We start from the raw sequence: 18818 nt of genomic DNA on the forward strand, positions 1-18818 counted from the left end.
TAGCCCATATTAAACAGCATTAGGAAGGAGTCTGATAGCTACTGCCTTGCTTTAGGAAATATCCAGGGACTCTTGTCCTATTTGGTGCGCAGATATCTCTATCTCTATTTACCGGTTGATACAGTCGTATATAAAATTAGTGACCGACTATGCTCACATCAATAACAGAATATGTGAAGGCCACTCCTCCCCACCAGTGTACTCGTGATCATATTCTACCTTGGCTCAAACAAGGGACGTCTAGTGGCTTTAAACTGACAACTCTCTAAATCCTACAGATGTCGTGGAAGCTAAAGACATTCCTTGGCCTCACTGGGTATGTTAGACGACTGGAAGGAATTCAAATCGAACAAGATGCCCGGGAATCTTCCATGATAAAACAAGTTAGCCTGTTTGATATCAGCACATAGTTCATCATGCATTCCACAGACTGGTCTAAGCGCACTGATTCTTATACGTGCGTCGCATCCTTCATACTATAGGGGACAGAGATAACCTAGAATGCGTTAAAGGGGCAGTCAATATACTAGACTATAACTATAAATGGCTGGTCGGATGCTTACAATTTGGTAAATTGACGGAACAATAACGAAACGTCACAACATGTGGATACCTCACGGGAAGTTTGGTTTGGCAAGTTTATTCATTTTCTTCCAGTGGGCATCATGCCGGGTGGTTGAATATAATCTTACACTCACGTGGGAGGAACTCGAAGTTGCTGGGATCACCCGAAAGGCCGTTCTCATTAACGGCCAGTTCCCCGGCCCCCCACTTCGGTTGAAGCAGGGAGATAATGTAGAGGTCATGGTGACTAACAATATGCCTTTCTCAACTACCATTCATTTCCATGGTCAGTTGTCCTGTGAAACCCTCCTCCAGTGTTCTGTTCTGACAGACTTCCTCGCCTTCTAGGTATCCGACAGCAAGGCACCCCTTGGTCTGACGGAGTTCCCGGTCTTACTCAATTACCTGTCGGGCCAGGGACCCAATTTTTATACGCCTGGAAAGCGGACGACTACGGTACCTATATTTACCACTCTCATGAAGCGGCCCGTATAGACGATGGTCTTTATGGCGCCATCTACATCGAGCCCGCCGACAACATCGAGAAGCCATTCTCGCTGATCACCACAGACGAGGTGGAGTTGGAGTTTCTCAGGGAGGCGGAGCAGAATACCCAGCCGGTCATTCTCTCCGATTGGCGGCGTTTCACTTCGGACGAGATTTGGTATATAGAGGAACAGTCTGGAGTTGAAAGCTACTGCGCTAGTTCCATACTCGTGAACGGCAAGGGTTCTACGTACTGCCCACCGCAGGAGCAAATCAATGAGCTCACCCGACCGGAACTGAAAGCTTTACTGAAAGGGGGAAATATGTCCGACATGGGGTAAGTTCCTGATTGTGCCGGTGGTTTTCTCCGCTCACTCAACCCGACTATGTATATTGACTCAGTGATTATTAGCTGTTTGCCTCCAATCCCATCACGTCTGGGTTTCTTTCCCTTCAACATAAGTAATATTCCTCAAGGATATTACCAAGGCTGTACGCCAGCTGGTGGGGAGACCCAGGTGTTCTCGATAGATCCTGCCTGGCGGTACGTTAGCTACGACCTGATAAACATTGCCGGAAGTTCTTCGCTGGTATTTTCGGTTGATGAACATCCGCTATACATTTACGCAGTTGATGGTCGATATGTGGAGCCGGTACTTGTCCATGCACTGACGATTCATATTGGGGCCCGGTATTCCGTCATGGCCAAACTCGACCAGGCTGCAGGTAACTACACTGTTCGGGTTGCAAATAGCTACGCAAATCAGATCATCAACGGGACTGCAGTGTTGTCATACCAAGCCGCGATTGAGCAGAACTCCATATCAAAGCCATACATCACGGAGATAGGGACGGCTGTCTCGCGGGAAACATCGATCCTGGATGAAAGTAACCTGGTCCCATTTCCGCCAATACCACCAGCGTCGGACGTGGACCGCACATATATCCTGAACATTCATATGTACAACGCATCATATCGCTGGGTACTGGGAAATGACAGCTATCCGCTGTCACTAGAGCATCTATCGACCCCTGTGCTCTATAACATCAGTTCAATACCTGTTCAATATACTCTCCCAACATACAACGACACGTGGATCGATATCATATTCAACGTCACAGTAGACGAACCTCAACATCCTTTGCATAAGCATTCAAACAAGTTCTTTGTGATTGGAGAGGGCACAGGCCCATGGACATACTCCTCCGTGGCCGACGCAGTTCAACATATCCCAGAAAAGTTCAACTTCGTGAAACCGCAGATCAGGGATACATATCCGACACCCAACTCTCGAGAGGGTGGGTCTTGGCTCGCTATTCGATATCATGTGGAGAACCCGGGACCTTTTCTCCTACATTGTCATGTTCTTATGCACCAGGCTGGTGGGCTTGATATAGCTTTGCTGGACGGCATTGACGTATGGCCGACAGTGCCCGAGGATGTAAATCTGCCATTAAACAGAGCACCCGCATTGCTTTCAAGCTGATGTACCTGAGTGGGGGGGGGTTGGAGAATGGCATAGTGGGGAGATCAATAGGGCTTGGTGATTCTGAACCTCCGAGGACCTACCAAGCTGGGGCCTAATTGATATTGATGCGGAGGAACAGATTAGAAATATTTAATCCCCCGGGTACCTATTAACCACTGAGACTCGATATATACTATATCCTAAATGCCCTATTTGTAGGTAACTATACACATATAATGAACAGGGCACGAGCTTCAAATCAATATTCAATTTACTTGGTATCTATCACAGCAAGTTATTATCTAAAACACAAAGTAGGAGTAATGCCTTGTGTCGCCTCTCTATAAATATATTAGAATCTGCTGATGAGATATCTTGAAGCCTGCGAATTTGTCAACAATGGTATGATTATTATAATCTAGCTAGAATAACAGGAAGAGTTAGTAATTAAGTACATTTACTTTTAGATATATTTCATAAAGTTATACATTTATCTTCCTGTTAAGCACCATATCTTGACTGAATCACGCCCCTTACATTCTTCAAGTTCTTGATTATAAGGAGGCTATGCTTGTGGCGCGCATAACTATTTTTGAAGCTGTATTTTTCATGTAGTATACAGTACTAAGTATCCAGATAATCAAGTAGTTTTATAATTACCTATAATTACAGGCATCTCGTTCACTTTCAATACACCCTAACATAATATACTATTAAGATAGGCGCATACGCGACAGCAACACACGGCCGTGGTACTTCAGTAGATTAACTCTATCTAAGAAGTCAATCAATTCACCATCATAACAAGTACAGCCTATTTGAAATCTTAGAGAGTACAGAGAAAATGCCTAATCTGAACTATCAATCTATACAGCCATGGATACAGAACAACATGTTGAAGTGTGGACCCATATTACCCGTAATTCTGAAGATACCTACTGCCATTAAGCTGGCAAAGTATTACTTGGCTGAGGATAAAGTTATTAAAATATAACTGTGTCTCGTAATCTATACACTGACTTAGTAACTCCTGAGATAATGATCTAACGTAACTTCCGGCCGCGCCGGCCACCCGCCCGCACCGGCCACCCAGTATACCGCCCAACACGTTTCTACATGCAACCACTCTTTCTATCAAAGGCAGTGAATTAGCAATGAGTAATACAATGATTCTAGGGCGGTGTACTAGGGGTGGCCGGTGCGGGCGGGTGGCCGGCGCGGCCGGGAGTTACGTTACTAGGTAGTAGTGACTAAAGTAAGAGCAGGTCGCTGGTATTATTCTAATTGGGACTTCTTTGGATGCGGAGACTGCTTGCTTTATTAAGCTGGGCTGCTGACATGTTAAAGAGATCCTAATACTAAACATTGAGGATCTACAATGTATTGAGTGTATGCCATTGTTCCAACCCTCAGATGCATTGGCAGAACTGACATTCAAACCTGGGTTCAATGACATACCAAGCGAAGACTACGACTTCTGGGTTGAAACGCTCCAGAGGGTCTGGTCTGGTGATGATGGTCACAGGCGCGCACGCATGTGCGTACTTAACCTTCGTGACAGAGATGGCTTACATGGCCGTCTTTTTGACATTCAATGTCCAGTGTTAAGAATTTATGGAACCAAGAACGCGATATACAGTGTCCGGAACGCCGAGGATGAGATGAAACTCCTCCCCAACAGCCCAGATTCCAAGCTACTAGTGGTTGAAGGAGGCGCTCATTATTTGAATTATAGGCACCACCATGAAGTCGATGCTGCGCTTATTGATTTCCTGGGTCAATATATGTAGCCGCTCATTGGGAATTGTGGAGGGTATGAAATAGTTTAATGTTCATGTCAGGCAGATACAGTTTGATACTAGAGAGAGAATTTGCTGAGCAGCCAGACTACCTTACAAAGTCTGTCATAATAAAAAATTGTAGATTGAAAGGTCTGTGTATTCTCTGCTTGGCTACCTTGCGATGAGGAATCAGTGCTTATCTGCAGCCATATATCTACATATAATGTTCCACCATGGTCATACAATACTACTGTACGTGACTGGTGATATACCTTACTTATCTACCACAAGTTCTAGGCGGTAATAGAATGGTTGCAGAGACCTGAAACGCTCATGTATAAGCCCCCACTTTCTCAATCGTATATCCCCGGCATCTGTAGCACAGTTCGAAGGGCAGGTTGTGGCAGAAATTGAAGCCATTACAGCTCTAAAATTATCAAGTAGGCGGTCGACTCCTTACCGTTGCTGAAGTCAGGAAGGTCTAGATCTTCCTGGCGAGCTTGACCAGTTCTACCTCACTCAAACACCTGTCGGAGATATCCTATATAATAATTCCACTGGCATCATTTCTTGAGTGACTCGCCTTCATAAATAGTATTAGGTATTGCTCTTTACATGTAATTAGACTGGGCGCGATATATTGCTTTCGGTCTTGTTTGAAGACCACCCATACAGTTGACTCCATACCATATCAACAGGTCCGAATACACATATTTCGACGATACGATTTATAGAGCTTAATAAAATCCCTCCCGCTGAATTAGCTCGTTTGGCACACTGATGGACTGTAATCCATCCACAGCAGTATCTGCGAAGGCCTTGGGTCCACATATGAACACGTCTTTGTCTGTGGCGCTGGTTTTCCAGTATTCTTGTCCAAGTCGACCTTTATATATAGCGATGCTTGTACATCTTTTGTTTGGCGTTCGGGTATTTAGGTTAACAGAGTGGCTGGTGAATAGATCTATTTTTACCTTGACAGCCGATGAAACCTTATCCAAAGCCATTTCGATGAGTGTAAGCATGACATCCGGCTCTCTTGTTGATAACACAAGCACAATGTCACCTTGTGGGGTGTTCTCGCGTGCACCCAGTGCTTTGAGTATGGCTAGAATGGGCGTGATCCCGATTCCTCCAGCAATTAGCAGCAGGTTGACCTCCTTTTTATTTAATGCAAAATCCCCTGTTACACCCACAATATCTGTGACAACATCTCCCTCAAGAGGAATAGCATAATCCCATCTATCTGGCGGCGAATTCCTCAAGACATCAAACAGAGCTTTTGTCACGACACCACCCATCATCTCCCGCATTGTTAATTCAAACCATGTGACATCGGTATCTTCGTGTGCGCTAGATACTGTCCATGTTCGCACACGGTCATCATTAATCGACCCAGGTGCTGAATCCGCCATATGCTGGTACTGCGGTGGACCAATCCAGTCCATGGAATCTAGCACTATAGCTTGGCCTGGTCGGATCCTTAACGGCTGAATGCCGTCCTTAGGGACTACATTAAACCTGATAACGGCCAGGTCATCTGACGGTTGCATCCCCTTTTCTAGTTTTGCCTTGTGCCCCTGTGTACCAGTCGCATCTGCATGTCGTTCTCCGACCAAATATTTGACTTTGGGTGTGTAGGGACTGCGCCCAACTTCCGTCCCATTGCGCTGTCTCACGGGTAGTGCGTTCCGAACAAGCGTAAATCCGGTGGTTTCAAGAACAGTAATTATTGCGTGTTTAGACATAATTTGGAGAGCAGATTGCCCAACAAAATTCCTTGCCGCACCGGTCAAATACAGGATGTCGCCGGTTGTGAAAGAGATGATCGTAAACCCTGCTAATCCGCTTGATTCGATATTGCCAAGACTATTCATGAATCTGTTACCAGAGTAATCAGGCAGGACAACGCTGCGTCGGTCCGATGGCTTCACCCGTAGAAACCCGGGTAAGCCGCCACGAGAGTTCATGCCCGCGTGTGCGGGAAACATTGCTGCGGAGGTAGCGTCAGGTCTGTGTATTGTTGCCACAAAGACCGTGTCGGCGGATTCTATGATATCAATCACTTCCGCAGGTAGCTTCTCCGTTGGTGCCATATGCAGTGATTGGTAAGCGAGGTATGGTTTCGCCCACGGGAACGGGTCAAGTTGACGCACATTTATATACTTTGGACAATTGCTGTGATTACCCTTAGTACCGGTAGTTCTGGCCTTGACCATGTTGGGATGAGCCTCTTACCCCAGCGCCTCAGTAATCTCAACTTCAAATATATAATCGTGGTGTGACATCGCCTTTACCATGTAAATTTTCCCCGCAAACTTATTCCTTCTCCGCGTCGGAAATTCGATCCCCAACCCAGCGGTCAATGACCTCTTTTCCGATATTCTGCCTTCCATTTGGTGATTGTTGATATCTTTCAATGATGTCCACCCCTGAAGGGTCGATAATATTGGATCGCCCTCCCATAATCGTGCTCGGAAAACCAACGACTTTAAACCTGGACTGTCTACGAACCCGACAGTTCCCGTCGATCCTGCAACTATTCCACCCCAGGGCCGTCCATCAGCATCGGTAGTCGTGAGTGGAATGAACGGCAAATTCGAGGTGTGGAATATTTGATGTTGTTCACGAAGCTGGTTTTCGACCGCAGTCCAATGAGATGATACGGCGGTCGCGTAGCCCAGTTGGCGTTGGATGGCGACTTCGCCGGGGTGCCAGCCTTGGAGGGCGGGGATGGCCATCCCCTTTATGTCTCAGTTGACTCAGATTTTCTCGTACTCAATCCAGGTTACTATAAGTTTACATCCTTAGAAGCACTATGAGAGGAAAGGTATGTGCGGGCGGAACTCTTTGAATAATTAATTCAAGTCAGAGTTGATTTGATCGCGTCATTTTATCCGAGATGACAAATACGCCACAAACTCTCAGAAGTCTAGACTTCCGTAGTGACTTCGAATACGAGTATTCCTTGTTCCCTTTGCATCAGGTTTACAACACCAAGCCGTCTTACTCATGGAGAGCCATATTGCTATGCATTTACAACCGGGGGTGTCCAGGAGTTGTTCGGTTATATGTTGGCGTCGGATATGTGGTGAGGCTATGGGGAGAAAGGTCATGCAAGGCATATTTTTTAAATGCCTTGGTATGCAACACTCTGGTCTGCTAAGCTCGGTGCACACCATAGTAAGGTAGCCTCTACTGGCTTTCCCGAGAAAACTGAATGTCTCTGCTTAGTCCTTAAAGGGGTATCTCCCGTCACAATACTTTAAAATACACGACCCCTCCCTATAAGTTATGACAATGCCCACATCCTGCATATATAATACTAGCACTTTCTAGGAAATATTCGCTAATGTCGCCATGTATCATAGATCATCATCTCTCTCATCGTATGCAGATACCCATCGGAATCTACGTGTCGTTAGGAGGCGTTTATGTCTGGTTTCATGGTAGCTAAGTGGTAAAATGGTGACAGATTGGAACATGGGTGAAGCCGTACCAGCGTTGCAGCTGTTAGTGATAACACAGTCTCGATCGCAGCTGTGCCTCTATCTTCTGGAACGCTCTACCTCTTAATTGATCTATACTATGCATGCACTATAGATACTTATGTGCAGCACTAGGCCTGTCTGTCATTGAATAACATTTGTTTGGGCCGCTGATCGGGAGTAACATTGGAGATGTCATGAGTGAATGTTTCATAATTGGGGGTTGTTCTGGTTGGTAAGTCTTCAATCGGCGGCCAGGTTTGTGATTCCGATAGACATTCTTTGTCATCCAATCTCACATCCCCTCTTCCTCTTATAGGGAGGAAATAGTGATACTAGCTACTGTGTTTCCTGTTCTGGGTACTTCTGATTCTCGCAACGAAAGAGTAGGGCGTGTACCACTTTGGCATTGGGTGATGAGCAACTATAGATTTACTGGCTGTTAGCCATACTATTACAGTAAACACTTCAGGACGAAGGGAGCATACACTCTACCTCTCTTCACGCTACTTTAATATAACTTCTAAAAACATTGGGCTATACAATACTTTTGAATGCTATGTGTTTATTTTCGCGGTATGTGCATGGAACTATAGTGAGAGAGATAGGAATATCCTTATGATGTCACAGACTGCCATTATGGTCGGATTGCAAAGGCCGGGATAATCTATCACCATGGGAAGACAATTCCAGCATACCATATCAGGACGGCGGCCGCGGAACATATTGCTGGTCCTCAACGTAAATACGAGCGCGGCCATCGTTGGGGAGTTCAAGGGAGGTGAGCCCGCGGTTACCGATGGCGAGCACAGTTCCTTGTCCCGGGTTGGTGTAGTTTCCGGGTACATCATAAGTCCACACACTCGGCCCCAAGCGACTAAGTGCTGAATGCATAATTTGCACTTGGTCAGGCAGGGCTATCGCACCCTGATACAGAGCACCTACAGCAAGTGTATCTGTATGGCTGGAAAAGTATTCATCGCGGTAACGCATGTATAAGGCGGTCACTTCTCCCATCAACCGACAAATATTGTTGTCCCCGGCATATGGGTCAGATACTGATGCTGTCGGGCGAGGCGAGATATGAGCAAAAATAGCACCACGGGACGATGCTATTACAATGGCAGAGCATGCTCCAAGCCCTTCTGTGCCGATAGCAAAACATTTCATATGGTGAAACCACTCTGACAGCATTCATCGGCACAACAACCACGTTTGCCGGGTGAGCACGCATCCAACGGGCTAATTGCGACATTTTCAATATTCTGCTTAAGGGACCAATTAGGACTTTTTGGTATCTTAGTATACAACCACTCCCTCCCCAAAAAGCACCTATGAACCCACCAACTTATACTCTCGCGCAGTGCTAAGAACGCTATATCACCGGGATATGCCTTGTGTTCTTCAAGTAGGACCAATCAATGTGGAACTTCTACATTCGTAGCCAGGCATACTCCGACGCGGATTACAAGTTGGATCGCATGTCCCCTGCGCGCTCGGAAAATCGGGAATAATCTATATATACAGCGCCGGCCACGTGAGCAGATGTACATCAGCGGCTATTGTGTCACCTTTCAGTATAGTGACTCGCCATTAGTTTAAATGCACCATGCGCGCCAGCCACCCGAGCTAAACTCCAACTACTTACGACTGTTCCATAAATATATTCTTCACAGAGACTCTGACAACCTCAAACAGTTATGAACATACAACCTACTTCAAGTTCGGCCTCGCCTTCCACCTGGAGTGAGATTTATCAAGTTCCAGGCCAGACCTCTCGGGACATCCTTCTGAGAGCAAGAGAACTATACCTTATTAATGATATCCAACAATTCCGCGACCTCCTCAACTCGGCAGAATCATCGTCGGAGAACTTCCATATAAATGACTTTAGTATTATCATGAAGCAGGCTGTAGAACAAGACAACATGGATTTCATGCAGGCACTCATGGATCATGGATTTCCCACACATTCAATCTATGCACAGAGCACAACTAGGTACAGATCCAAGAATACGCTCGCTTTCCTTATTGAAAAAGGATTGGATATCAACAAGCCAATATGCGAGACCCAACCCCCCATCCTAGGATACATCCGTACTCCAATCTTCCGCGATTTAACGTCCTATTAATCCCTCCTAGAATTACTATAGAAAACGAAGAGATGGTATCTTAGCTTTTAGATCATGGTGCCGATCCCAATAAACATACATCCATAGACGTTTCCCCGCTTTCATAGGCTGTGGAAAGAGCCCCCATTTCCACTATCCGCCTAATATTGGATTATTACCAGAATATCCAGCCAGGCCAGCTGCTTCATCATGCTGTTCAACGCGATGCTGACACTATTGAAGTGTTGGAAATATTGATTCAAAAGGGAGCGCCTTTGAACACTCCTGTGCACAAGGACCTCCCAACCTTCTCAGTTTTATGTTTTATATCACTGGGAACACCTCTGCACCGGGCATCTGAGCTCAGAAGAGTGGATGTGGTACACTACCTCCTTAGCAAAGGAGCCGACCAGAATGTGAGAGACAGTAGAGGACTTACAGCTATTCAGCTGGCTGCTAGATTGAATCAGCAAGCAGTGGTTGAGGTGCTGCAGAGGCGTGAAAGCGGCGGAACCCCGTTTACCACCCCTAATTGCACTCCTTGGATCAATGTAATCAACTTGCTATTCCCTATTATAATAGTCCTTGCACATCATTAGATAAATTAGCTCCTGACTAATTGATAACCACTCATTCAACAACCGATCCAGTAAATCATGGCTGGAAGTGCAAATAAAGTCACTTTTCTAAGGATACCATACTCCTTGTTTATCTAGAGAGCATGTATTGCTATTAATGCCGAAGGGACACAGCAAGACAGTGGAGACTTCTCCAATAGTATCTGAACATGAAACCAGGAAACATATGAATCAGTGAGAAGTCAGATATACATACTAATTCAACGGCTATGCTCTAAACCTCTCTAAAAATCAATATAATGATCTTCAAACGAATTTTCAGTGGTACAGCCTCTACCAACTCCGGAAGATTCACCGTGGTGAAGACCAAATTCATATTCCGTACAGAAAAATTAGAGCTTCTCATCTCCTTTTAACAATCCGGGATATCTCAGAGAAGTAGCGAGCCAACTTTTAGTCAGTGGGGGAAACTTTAATAGTCTTCCTAAGAATCTTGGCTAGCAGCATTTAAAACCGTGGTTCACTGTGTGTACCCCTGCTTACTACTGCACAACCAACTTTCTCTAAACATGTGGTCTCACTGCCATCTTTTCAGTCACTATGCCAAACATCATTCCCACCCTAGATTGCCTACCCGTGGAAGTCCAACAGCTGATTTGCCTGTGTGTAAGTGCATGGATGGGATGGTGATAACTACACAAACATAAACTCAGAGAATAACAGGTCATCAATAACTCGTGGCATGATTTGGCCGCTCTAAGTCAAACATGCCAAGGTTGGCATGATCTCGCAGCTGCGGAACTCTACCGTAATCTTCAAGTTACATTCTTCAACCACACAGATCTTCTCAATGCCATGTCTGAGCTTCACACCAATGGCCTTGGTCGCCAGTACCTACAGTATGCACGAACCTTCGAACTTGTTTATGTTGAGAAGCCATAGCTGGAGACTAAAACAGCCAAGCGTCTTTGGCAAAATAATAATTAGGCAAATAAGTTTGTTCTCTTCAATCCTTGAGCCACTGCAGACACCCTCATCCAGCACTCATTGTTGAAAACCAGAGGCCTCTCTCTTAGATTCCTCAACTTAGCTGTCTCCTACTACCAGCAGCAGGACTGGGAGCCGATCATTAGCCTCCTTTCAAGAATAAAGTGTCTTCGGCTACTCAGCTACGCCATGCAGAATATGTTTCCTACTTGCCTTTATCAGACCCTTCAACAGCTACACCCTGCCTGCCGATTGGATACATAGACTCCTCAGTCTCCAACCCTTGATCTACCGGGTCTAGAACACTCGCACCCTTGCGTTGGTAACAAGTTCAAACAGCCTTTTGACCTTAACATCCTGCGGTCCCCCGCACTTCATACCATAAATGCAGTCTATACACTAGACAGGAATGCTAAGCAGGGCTAGGTTTACAACAACAAGGCCTTCCGCTTTGTCTGTATGGCTCCTAATCTTAAACACTTGCTGATCCATGATATGTACGGCCGAGATAAAAACCCCATCACCAAGGTTAAGAAAGAGTGGCAGGAATTTAGTCTAAATACAAAACCACCCTCATTCACTACCAGCATAGAGACCTTAGCTTTCATCAACTATAATCCTCACAACCCGCATGAGCACATCCTTCTCAATATCTCGACCATACTCAACCTCTCCAATCTCAGATCTCTTGACATGGGAGTCCATTCCAAGCCAGCAATATTGATCAAAGCCGCCTCGATTATAATCCATTTAGAACTTCTTTACATCAATATACTTCCCTGGAAAAAGCAAATAAAGATCCTCTGGGACGTGGATTCTGAGAATACTACATGGGATATTAAAAACATGATATCTGCTGTGCGAGCATTCAGACCCCTGCAGTTTCTGTATCTGAGGGGATTGCAGAGCTTCATCTCTTTAAGCCGCATTATCTCCCACCACAACACATTAGCAGGCCTAAGTATTGAGGCCTCCGATAAGCAGCGACAAACACCTCAAGAAGGGCTTAAATATCCCATCTCCAACAGCAAACACGTTCGATTAATAGCAAACTTGTGCCCACAGCTAGAAGAACTCCATATACCACTTCAGCGTTCACAGGGTAATACTAAGGAGTATGAAATTTATAAAGCCCTTAGGCAACTTTCGCGCCTTCATACCGTTTTTCTTGATCTTGACTGCAATCCTAAACATACACCACTGAGGAATGAACTGCCTAATTCTGCGTGCCTCCGGGAAATTCTCATCAACTCCGCCATCGACGAACGTCTCGTCACAGAGATCTTTAACCTTATCTTCTTTAATCAGCGGACACGTAGGATCAAAAACATGCACATGAAACTCGCCATAGGAGACGTCTTTGTACAGGAACTAGAACATATAGTTCGGCAACTCAGTCAATCATTTCTCGTCACACGAAAGGACTTCTACATCAATTAGGATATGCTAGTGGATAATACAGAGGTTGGACGAGTCGCATAGCAGCTATAATACAAGAATAATATTGGATATATCAGGTCCATCCATATACTTAAAGAAATAAAAGTTATTCTAGAGGAGTACTGGCCACTGCAGTCAGATAGCAATCAGAGTAAGAAATAGAAGGAGTTTCCATTGCTGGTCAGAAGCTTACCCTTGGAGAGTGTATAAGGGAAAAAGATGAACATAAGAACAAGCAGGAGTGGCTTTATACTGGTGATAGTGTAGACCTTCTTGTAATTCCTGCATCAGGTTTATATTCATACTTGCATCATTATGAAACTGCTTAAAGCATGATATGGTCTTTATTATCACTTCTTTAACTTTCTATTCACGGGAATCCATACTTTCATGTAGCGGACTTGAAATGCAATTTAAATATAGTGTAAGTATAGGAGCTACTAACTAGAAATAAAAAATACTGCCAGTGTAAATCGATTACCCGCATAAAACATCAATTAGATAGAAAGAAGAATATTTATCTGGTAACAGATTTCTTGAAATAATAATAAGTATATATTTCGAAGCACTCATCATGTTCATCTGTCTATCACAAGTAGATTACAAGGATATCATATCCACAATTATGAATTAAGATAGTAAAGCCCAAAGTTACAGAAGATCAGGATAGGGCGCATAACATTATTAGGAGTCAACCATCAGTTTCCCCTCCTCTCGCCATCAACACCTTTATTGTTGTAGTAGCATGAGAGACACGGACACTCCCTCATATCTCGTTAACTAACATAAGCAATTTTCGCAATTATGGAGCCACTCCTAGATTGAACCAGGAAGCAGTCGTTGAAGTGTTGCAGGTCGATTGCGAGGACGCCAAGATCTGAGAGCCTGTATAAGGATATCTCATGAACATACCTTTCTTCACTTCCCTCTTCTTCTATCTATATACAGTTTTCTCACCACATCCCAGTCCAGTCAGTCCACCCTTCCTATCAATATGCTATTCTTGGAGTAGGAGATTATAGCACACAGGCTGTTTGGCCGGTATTGCTTCAGCACTTAAATATATTCCAGAAACAAAAGCACAGTACAAGGGACTAATCTTTTCTTCAATACATCGTGATGGAAAGCACAGCGTACATGTGGTCTGGCAGAATCTCAGCCATCTCCAGCCCTGCGGGTAAGTGTCTACCTATTTATGTTTACTATGGGCAGGGGTCAGGATTATGCTATTAGGTAGTTGATATGAAGTGGAATCAGCTCCCATTATTGGCCAGAGGTTATCTCTTATGGTGCGTGTAGGGGTGTACACATCATTAGTACCCATGCCATTGGTTGAATCTCTTGTTCGCAGGAGACCCCCATGCGACCTTTCCCCATTGCGTTATTTGTCTTTGTTCGCGGCCAAGGGCTTTCAGTAGCTGTTACTGTATATGAAAATGGGACCTGTGGATTACAGAGCAAATGGTAGGTCCTCCTGCACAACATATGTTATTTACACTCTTTTCCAAAGTAATACTCTTCGGTAAGCTCTTAGAAGCAAGCAGGCATGTAAAATCAGGGAGTTGGCATATACAAAAGCTCAATAGCAGTACAAGAAATCAACAAGTGATATTATAAGGCCTGTAACAGTAACTATTGGAAGATCTATGGCTTCTGTGACATTCGTGCTTCATAATCCTTTAATACACAAACCACAAAGGCAAAAAGGAGACGACGGAAAGTCATGCCTGATGTGCGCCTGCTTTTATTGAAGTAGAACCTACATACGGGTTTTGTTGTTTGCCACAGAAAACTGAATAGAAATATTGTACTGTAGTTGAAGATTGCTACATACGGGCAATGTTCTAAGTACTTGTGAGCTTGTTTTGAGAGCTAAACGGCATTGTGTTGAAGCAGTGTTAGGCTTTCTGTATCTATAGCCCTTGCCGTTTTAGCTTGGAAGTTCTGCTTGTTGACGGCGGCGCGCTGGAAATCATCTTTATGTATAATGTTTGTATTTTTGATCTCTAGGATAGTAAGCTGAGATAATAGAGTATCTTATGTGTTGTATAAAGACCATTTGATATTAAGGTGGCTTGTACTACTTATAGTGGACTCAGTACAATAAATAATTTGAGTCCCTCTAGGACATGTCTGCTGCAGTGCAATATTGACAGAATGGATAAGCTGCAGTGTGGCTAGCTGCAGGACATTGGTTTCAGCCTCCAGTAGATGTGTTTATTTTAGTACTGGTATTCGGGCGTTCAATAGACTACCAGCGCCAATTCTTGGGAAGTAGTGATTAAATAATCTGTGATAAGTGTTAATCTCCTCCTTAAAATAGACTGTAACTGGGTCTGACTTGATTGTAGAGGAAGCTGTACTTTGAATAAAGCGGTATGTTTTACTATATGCATATGTTATTTTGGTTGGTAGTTTTTTATTGAAGGCCGTGACAATTGCTGACGAGCTAGGATTCATGATAACTGAATAATGGAACCTAGGGATATGTATATTGGAGGTCAAACGAGGATATCTCGACCCGAGGTATTCAGGCAAACTTCGAGGCTTTCTAATGATTATGATTACATTCAATTTCACAATGTTGAAGTGGCACCCCGAGCAATTTATTATCGAGTATTCTTGTCAAGCACCGGGGATGGCTATTATTAGACTACATGCACACCTTGAGTAAATGGCGGCTACCTGTGCAAGGTGGTTGGTGTCATTATATTAGGCACACCACGAGTATGTGTGACAAGTAACACTAAATCATTGGTTGTTACTGCCTTTGTGACAGAACTTGCAGAGAATTTGGAACGGCGCTTGGAAAGTCATTAAGCCGGCGGGCGAGCCAGGGGCGAACCCCCGGGTTCCCGTTCCTCTCCAAAGGCCACAGTGTGCGTTGCAAATTGTCTTCGATCAGGGGCTTCAGACTAGATCAAGACAAACCGCAGTGGCAAGTTAATTAGACCATGATCTATCTCCAGCAAAATGTATCTTTGTTCGATATCCTATCTACAGAGCTCCCCAAGCCTCCGGTGCCATACACTACTGGATGGAGGTTCACTGCAGAGTCTTATAATGTCTCAATTCCAATGCTAGTTACCAGAGGCTGTTGCACGAGTAGTGAAAGTGACAAACTAGAAAGAAAGTAAATGAGTCCAGTTAAATGATGTCTTCAGCGACCGCTGTTACCTGGAAGTAAAGGAAATGATGCTGTTAGCCTGGAAATACTTAAGCTTTTAAAAAAGGGTGATGGCTATAATTCGCAAGTATTCACTGTCTGATTAATTATGTTAATCTCTCAATCACTTCCAAAGAATGGTGCAGAACTTGTTGTAAAGATATATAACCTGCTTTATTTTAATAATAATAAAGATTATCTTAATCTATTTCTTTGTATGGATAAATACTACACCCATGAAGCTAATATATATAAAGCCCTTGCCAATTTCCAAGGTCATGGTATTCTGAAATATAATAGATTATATTCCTTAGATTTACCTGTTGATTCAACATGTAAACAGATAATTAAAATAATTCTTATTAAATATATTCAGAGAACTATTATAGCAGATATTAAACTAGTATTATTCTCTTAGTCTACCTGTTAATATATTATGAAAACAGTTATCAATCTTGAAAGCTGTAACTATGAAAAGAATATCTAGCTTATTAATCTAGAGTCATGGAATATTCTTATTAGATCTGCAGTGGATAGCCAGTCTCAGATAATATTTATTGATTTTGGACATGCTCTGTTCAACTGTTGACGAGATGATCTTCTTGTAATGCAGCTGAATAATTTTTTGGGGTATTATATTTCTCCTCTTCTTTGTTGGAAGGATGCTAAAGCAAAATTATATGCATTTTCAGATTGGATCGATTGGGACTGGGATTGTTGGCTGGAGGTAGAGTTTGTATACACAGTTCCTAGTATCACACCGCAGATGAGAGAGCGGTGGTCCGATGAATAGGAGTGATAGGCTTTCCTAGGTGCTGAAAATATCTACACGCTGAAGGGCGCCCTGATAGCTTGCATGGAGATTGGAGTATGCCCAGGGTTTCCTCGAACGCACGTCTATCTGAAAGAGCATGGAGCTTCAGATACAAGAGTCTCTCCAGATTCTAGGGTCTAAGGTTCGGCGTAGAAATGCCCCACGAATCTTGGGGCTTTGTTGCGGGACACTGGCGAAATATACCGTTATGCGCACCCATGTTATGTGCAATATCAATGATCGGCCGAGCGATCTGATCATGGAAATTGTTGACCATCAAAAGGAGATCCCGGGAATGGGCGTACCTATTTAGACATGTCACGAGTCGTAAGGTAGCTCTACTATATCCCATTTCGTAAATTGTCGAAGTTATTTTCGTTTACTGTTGACCTACTTCGATCATCCTGAATGTGTTCATTAAGAATCCCGCCTGCGCCCTGGTTGGATGTGTCCGACAGAGGAATCCCTCCTTGCTTCAACTTGGTGTAGATGTCGTCCCAGAGTGCCATTAATGGCCATAGCATTCTGTGGGACTGGGTCAGGGCGGCCGAGAGGGATGTAGTATCTGGTGGCAAGATGATGAGGGATTTCTCGTCTGTCCGAGGTACTTTGTGGGTAGTCTTGGATGTGCTCGCCAGGAATATTACGATCAAATATTCAAGTGGGTTATAAGATTGTTGGTAGTCTGAGAAGGTGATATTCGCGCGTACTCTGAGTAATAGAATTTTCGTGTTACTAACGGATATTAGTCAGATCAAGATGTGGAGGAGAAGTGGTACTGCGTCGACCTGTATGCATAAGGCTATGCCGATACATCCCTGCTTTCTCGGGCCATTCCAGCCTAGATCCATCCAGATTCCCGCAAAGAGATCTGGCAAACTTCCCTATTTCCACAAGTAGACATAGCATCATGGATACTAAAACCTAGAATTGATCGAATAAGCAAATATTACTCCGTAGCAGCTTGCAATTCCTTGATATACCCACATAGCTACAATAGCGGCCCGCTATTCTGCAATCACAGTTAATTCACAGATTATCTATACGTACTTTCTATACCGTTTTTTTTTCCCATTTTGGCATGTTCCGCACTGCGATTTCAAGTCAGGCGTGTAACCAGCCATACCAACAAATTCAGTAGGTATACATCTTATACGAACGGCTTCTCATTTGCAACGATACATGCTCAGTCACGCATATCATAGTATCCGTCGTCAAATGTCTTAAACTCCTTCTGATGACTCGGGTAATGTTCCGTCACAAATCCGCCGTTTTCCGCCAACAATGAACCCGCGTGCGGATAAACATCGGTGCCTCCAAAGTAGATCTGCCTAGGCTCGTAGCTAAAGGCTTAGCACATATTAGCTGTGAAAGGGGGACATAACATGGATGGCAGGCGATGTCAGATGCCTTGTAGCTTTCTGTGTCAAGGGATCTAGGATCAGGACAGGGAAGTGCTCGATTGTATGCTACTCTAGCATCTATCTAAATTCTCAATAAGCCCATGTATGGAAGCCAGTGGCAATATGATCACGGGGGCAGCACAGGTACCCGAGGATGTAGGGCTACAATGAACGATCTGACTGGATATCAACGAATTATTTCCGGTGAAAATAAATCTATCGTTCTAGAGGAGTAACACAAAGCCTTGTGCGTCGTAGAGCTTGATGGAGTCATCACGGAAAAGCCAGAGGCAATATGATGAATTTGGGGGACAAAGGTGGTACTTCCCACCCACCTTGTATTTGCTAGCGCTGATAGTGGCCAAAAAGGAACATCTAAATGATCATCGTTAAGCAGGAACCCTGAGCCTTCCCATCTAGCTCTCCTTATCCATTGTCTGCTACCGCTTTCTATCCTATTTACACCTTTTACTCCTCTATTCCTGGTTATCCTAAATCCTGTTCTCTTTCGGCCTAGTTACCAACTTCAAG

The 18818-nt window shown here is 44.1% G+C and overlaps 9 protein-coding genes across 9 annotated transcripts; 5 read left to right on the top strand and 4 right to left on the bottom strand.

The window, feature by feature from the left end:
• Positions 1-596: 596 nt before the first annotated feature.
• BO87DRAFT_433815 (multicopper oxidase) lies at positions 597-3467 on the top strand (the record flags this gene model as incomplete). The annotated part of the gene is made up of 6 exons (XM_025627681.1): positions 597-850; positions 913-1387; positions 1463-2492; positions 2876-2921; positions 3242-3271; positions 3394-3467. Exons 1-6 carry the CDS (start codon positions 604-606, stop codon positions 3465-3467), a joined length of 1902 nt encoding a protein of 633 aa, XP_025480753.1. The 5' UTR covers positions 597-603.
• Positions 3468-3910: 443 nt separating this feature from the next.
• On the top strand, positions 3911-4309 carry BO87DRAFT_305970 (alpha/beta fold hydrolase; the record flags this gene model as incomplete). The annotated part of the gene is made up of 1 exon (XM_025619343.1): positions 3911-4309. One exon carries the CDS (start codon positions 3911-3913, stop codon positions 4307-4309), a length of 399 nt encoding a protein of 132 aa, XP_025480754.1.
• A 728-nt stretch (positions 4310-5037) lies between these two features.
• Positions 5038-7072, bottom strand: BO87DRAFT_356433 (putative oxidoreductase, FAD-binding; the record flags this gene model as incomplete). The annotated part of the gene is made up of 2 exons (XM_025621371.1): positions 6539-7072; positions 5038-6478 (listed from the first exon to the last, which is right to left on the bottom strand). Exons 1-2 carry the CDS (start codon positions 7039-7041, stop codon positions 5038-5040), a joined length of 1944 nt encoding a protein of 647 aa, XP_025480755.1. The 5' UTR covers positions 7042-7072.
• A 1418-nt stretch (positions 7073-8490) lies between these two features.
• BO87DRAFT_395927 (uncharacterized protein) lies at positions 8491-9043 on the bottom strand (the record flags this gene model as incomplete). Its single annotated transcript, XM_025625215.1, has 2 exons — positions 8491-8970; positions 9002-9043. 2 exons carry the CDS (start codon positions 9041-9043, stop codon positions 8491-8493), a joined length of 522 nt encoding a protein of 173 aa, XP_025480756.1.
• Positions 9044-9448: 405 nt separating this feature from the next.
• On the top strand, positions 9449-10502 carry BO87DRAFT_433825 (ankyrin repeat domain-containing protein; the record flags this gene model as incomplete). The annotated part of the gene is made up of 4 exons (XM_025627682.1): positions 9449-9885; positions 9972-10009; positions 10082-10450; positions 10482-10502. The coding sequence occupies exons 1-4, from the start codon at positions 9489-9491 to the stop codon at positions 10500-10502; spliced, it is 825 nt and encodes a 274-aa protein (XP_025480757.1). The 5' UTR covers positions 9449-9488.
• A 575-nt stretch (positions 10503-11077) lies between these two features.
• BO87DRAFT_424789 (F-box protein) lies at positions 11078-11419 on the top strand (the record flags this gene model as incomplete). Its single annotated transcript, XM_025627257.1, has 2 exons — positions 11078-11143; positions 11201-11419. The coding sequence occupies 2 exons, from the start codon at positions 11078-11080 to the stop codon at positions 11417-11419; spliced, it is 285 nt and encodes a 94-aa protein (XP_025480758.1).
• A 3129-nt stretch (positions 11420-14548) lies between these two features.
• On the bottom strand, positions 14549-15364 carry BO87DRAFT_395929 (uncharacterized protein; the record flags this gene model as incomplete). Its single annotated transcript, XM_025625216.1, has 5 exons — positions 14549-14776; positions 14861-14940; positions 14989-15081; positions 15160-15261; positions 15292-15364. The coding sequence occupies 5 exons, from the start codon at positions 15362-15364 to the stop codon at positions 14549-14551; spliced, it is 576 nt and encodes a 191-aa protein (XP_025480759.1).
• Positions 15365-15858: 494 nt separating this feature from the next.
• Positions 15859-17175, top strand: BO87DRAFT_405846 (uncharacterized protein; the record flags this gene model as incomplete). The annotated part of the gene is made up of 5 exons (XM_025625960.1): positions 15859-16037; positions 16089-16167; positions 16207-16351; positions 16571-16599; positions 16684-17175. 5 exons carry the CDS (start codon positions 15859-15861, stop codon positions 16861-16863), a joined length of 612 nt encoding a protein of 203 aa, XP_025480760.1. The 3' UTR covers positions 16864-17175.
• BO87DRAFT_385563 (uncharacterized protein) lies at positions 17161-17959 on the bottom strand (the record flags this gene model as incomplete). Its single annotated transcript, XM_025624729.1, has 4 exons — positions 17161-17189; positions 17279-17595; positions 17699-17768; positions 17935-17959. 4 exons carry the CDS (start codon positions 17957-17959, stop codon positions 17161-17163), a joined length of 441 nt encoding a protein of 146 aa, XP_025480761.1.
• Between the last annotated feature and the right edge of the window lie 859 nt (positions 17960-18818).

Source organism: Aspergillus neoniger (assembly GCF_003184625.1).
Source record: "Aspergillus neoniger CBS 115656 unplaced genomic scaffold BO87scaffold_12, whole genome shotgun sequence".
Lineage (NCBI taxonomy): Eukaryota > Fungi > Ascomycota > Eurotiomycetes > Eurotiales > Aspergillaceae > Aspergillus > Aspergillus neoniger.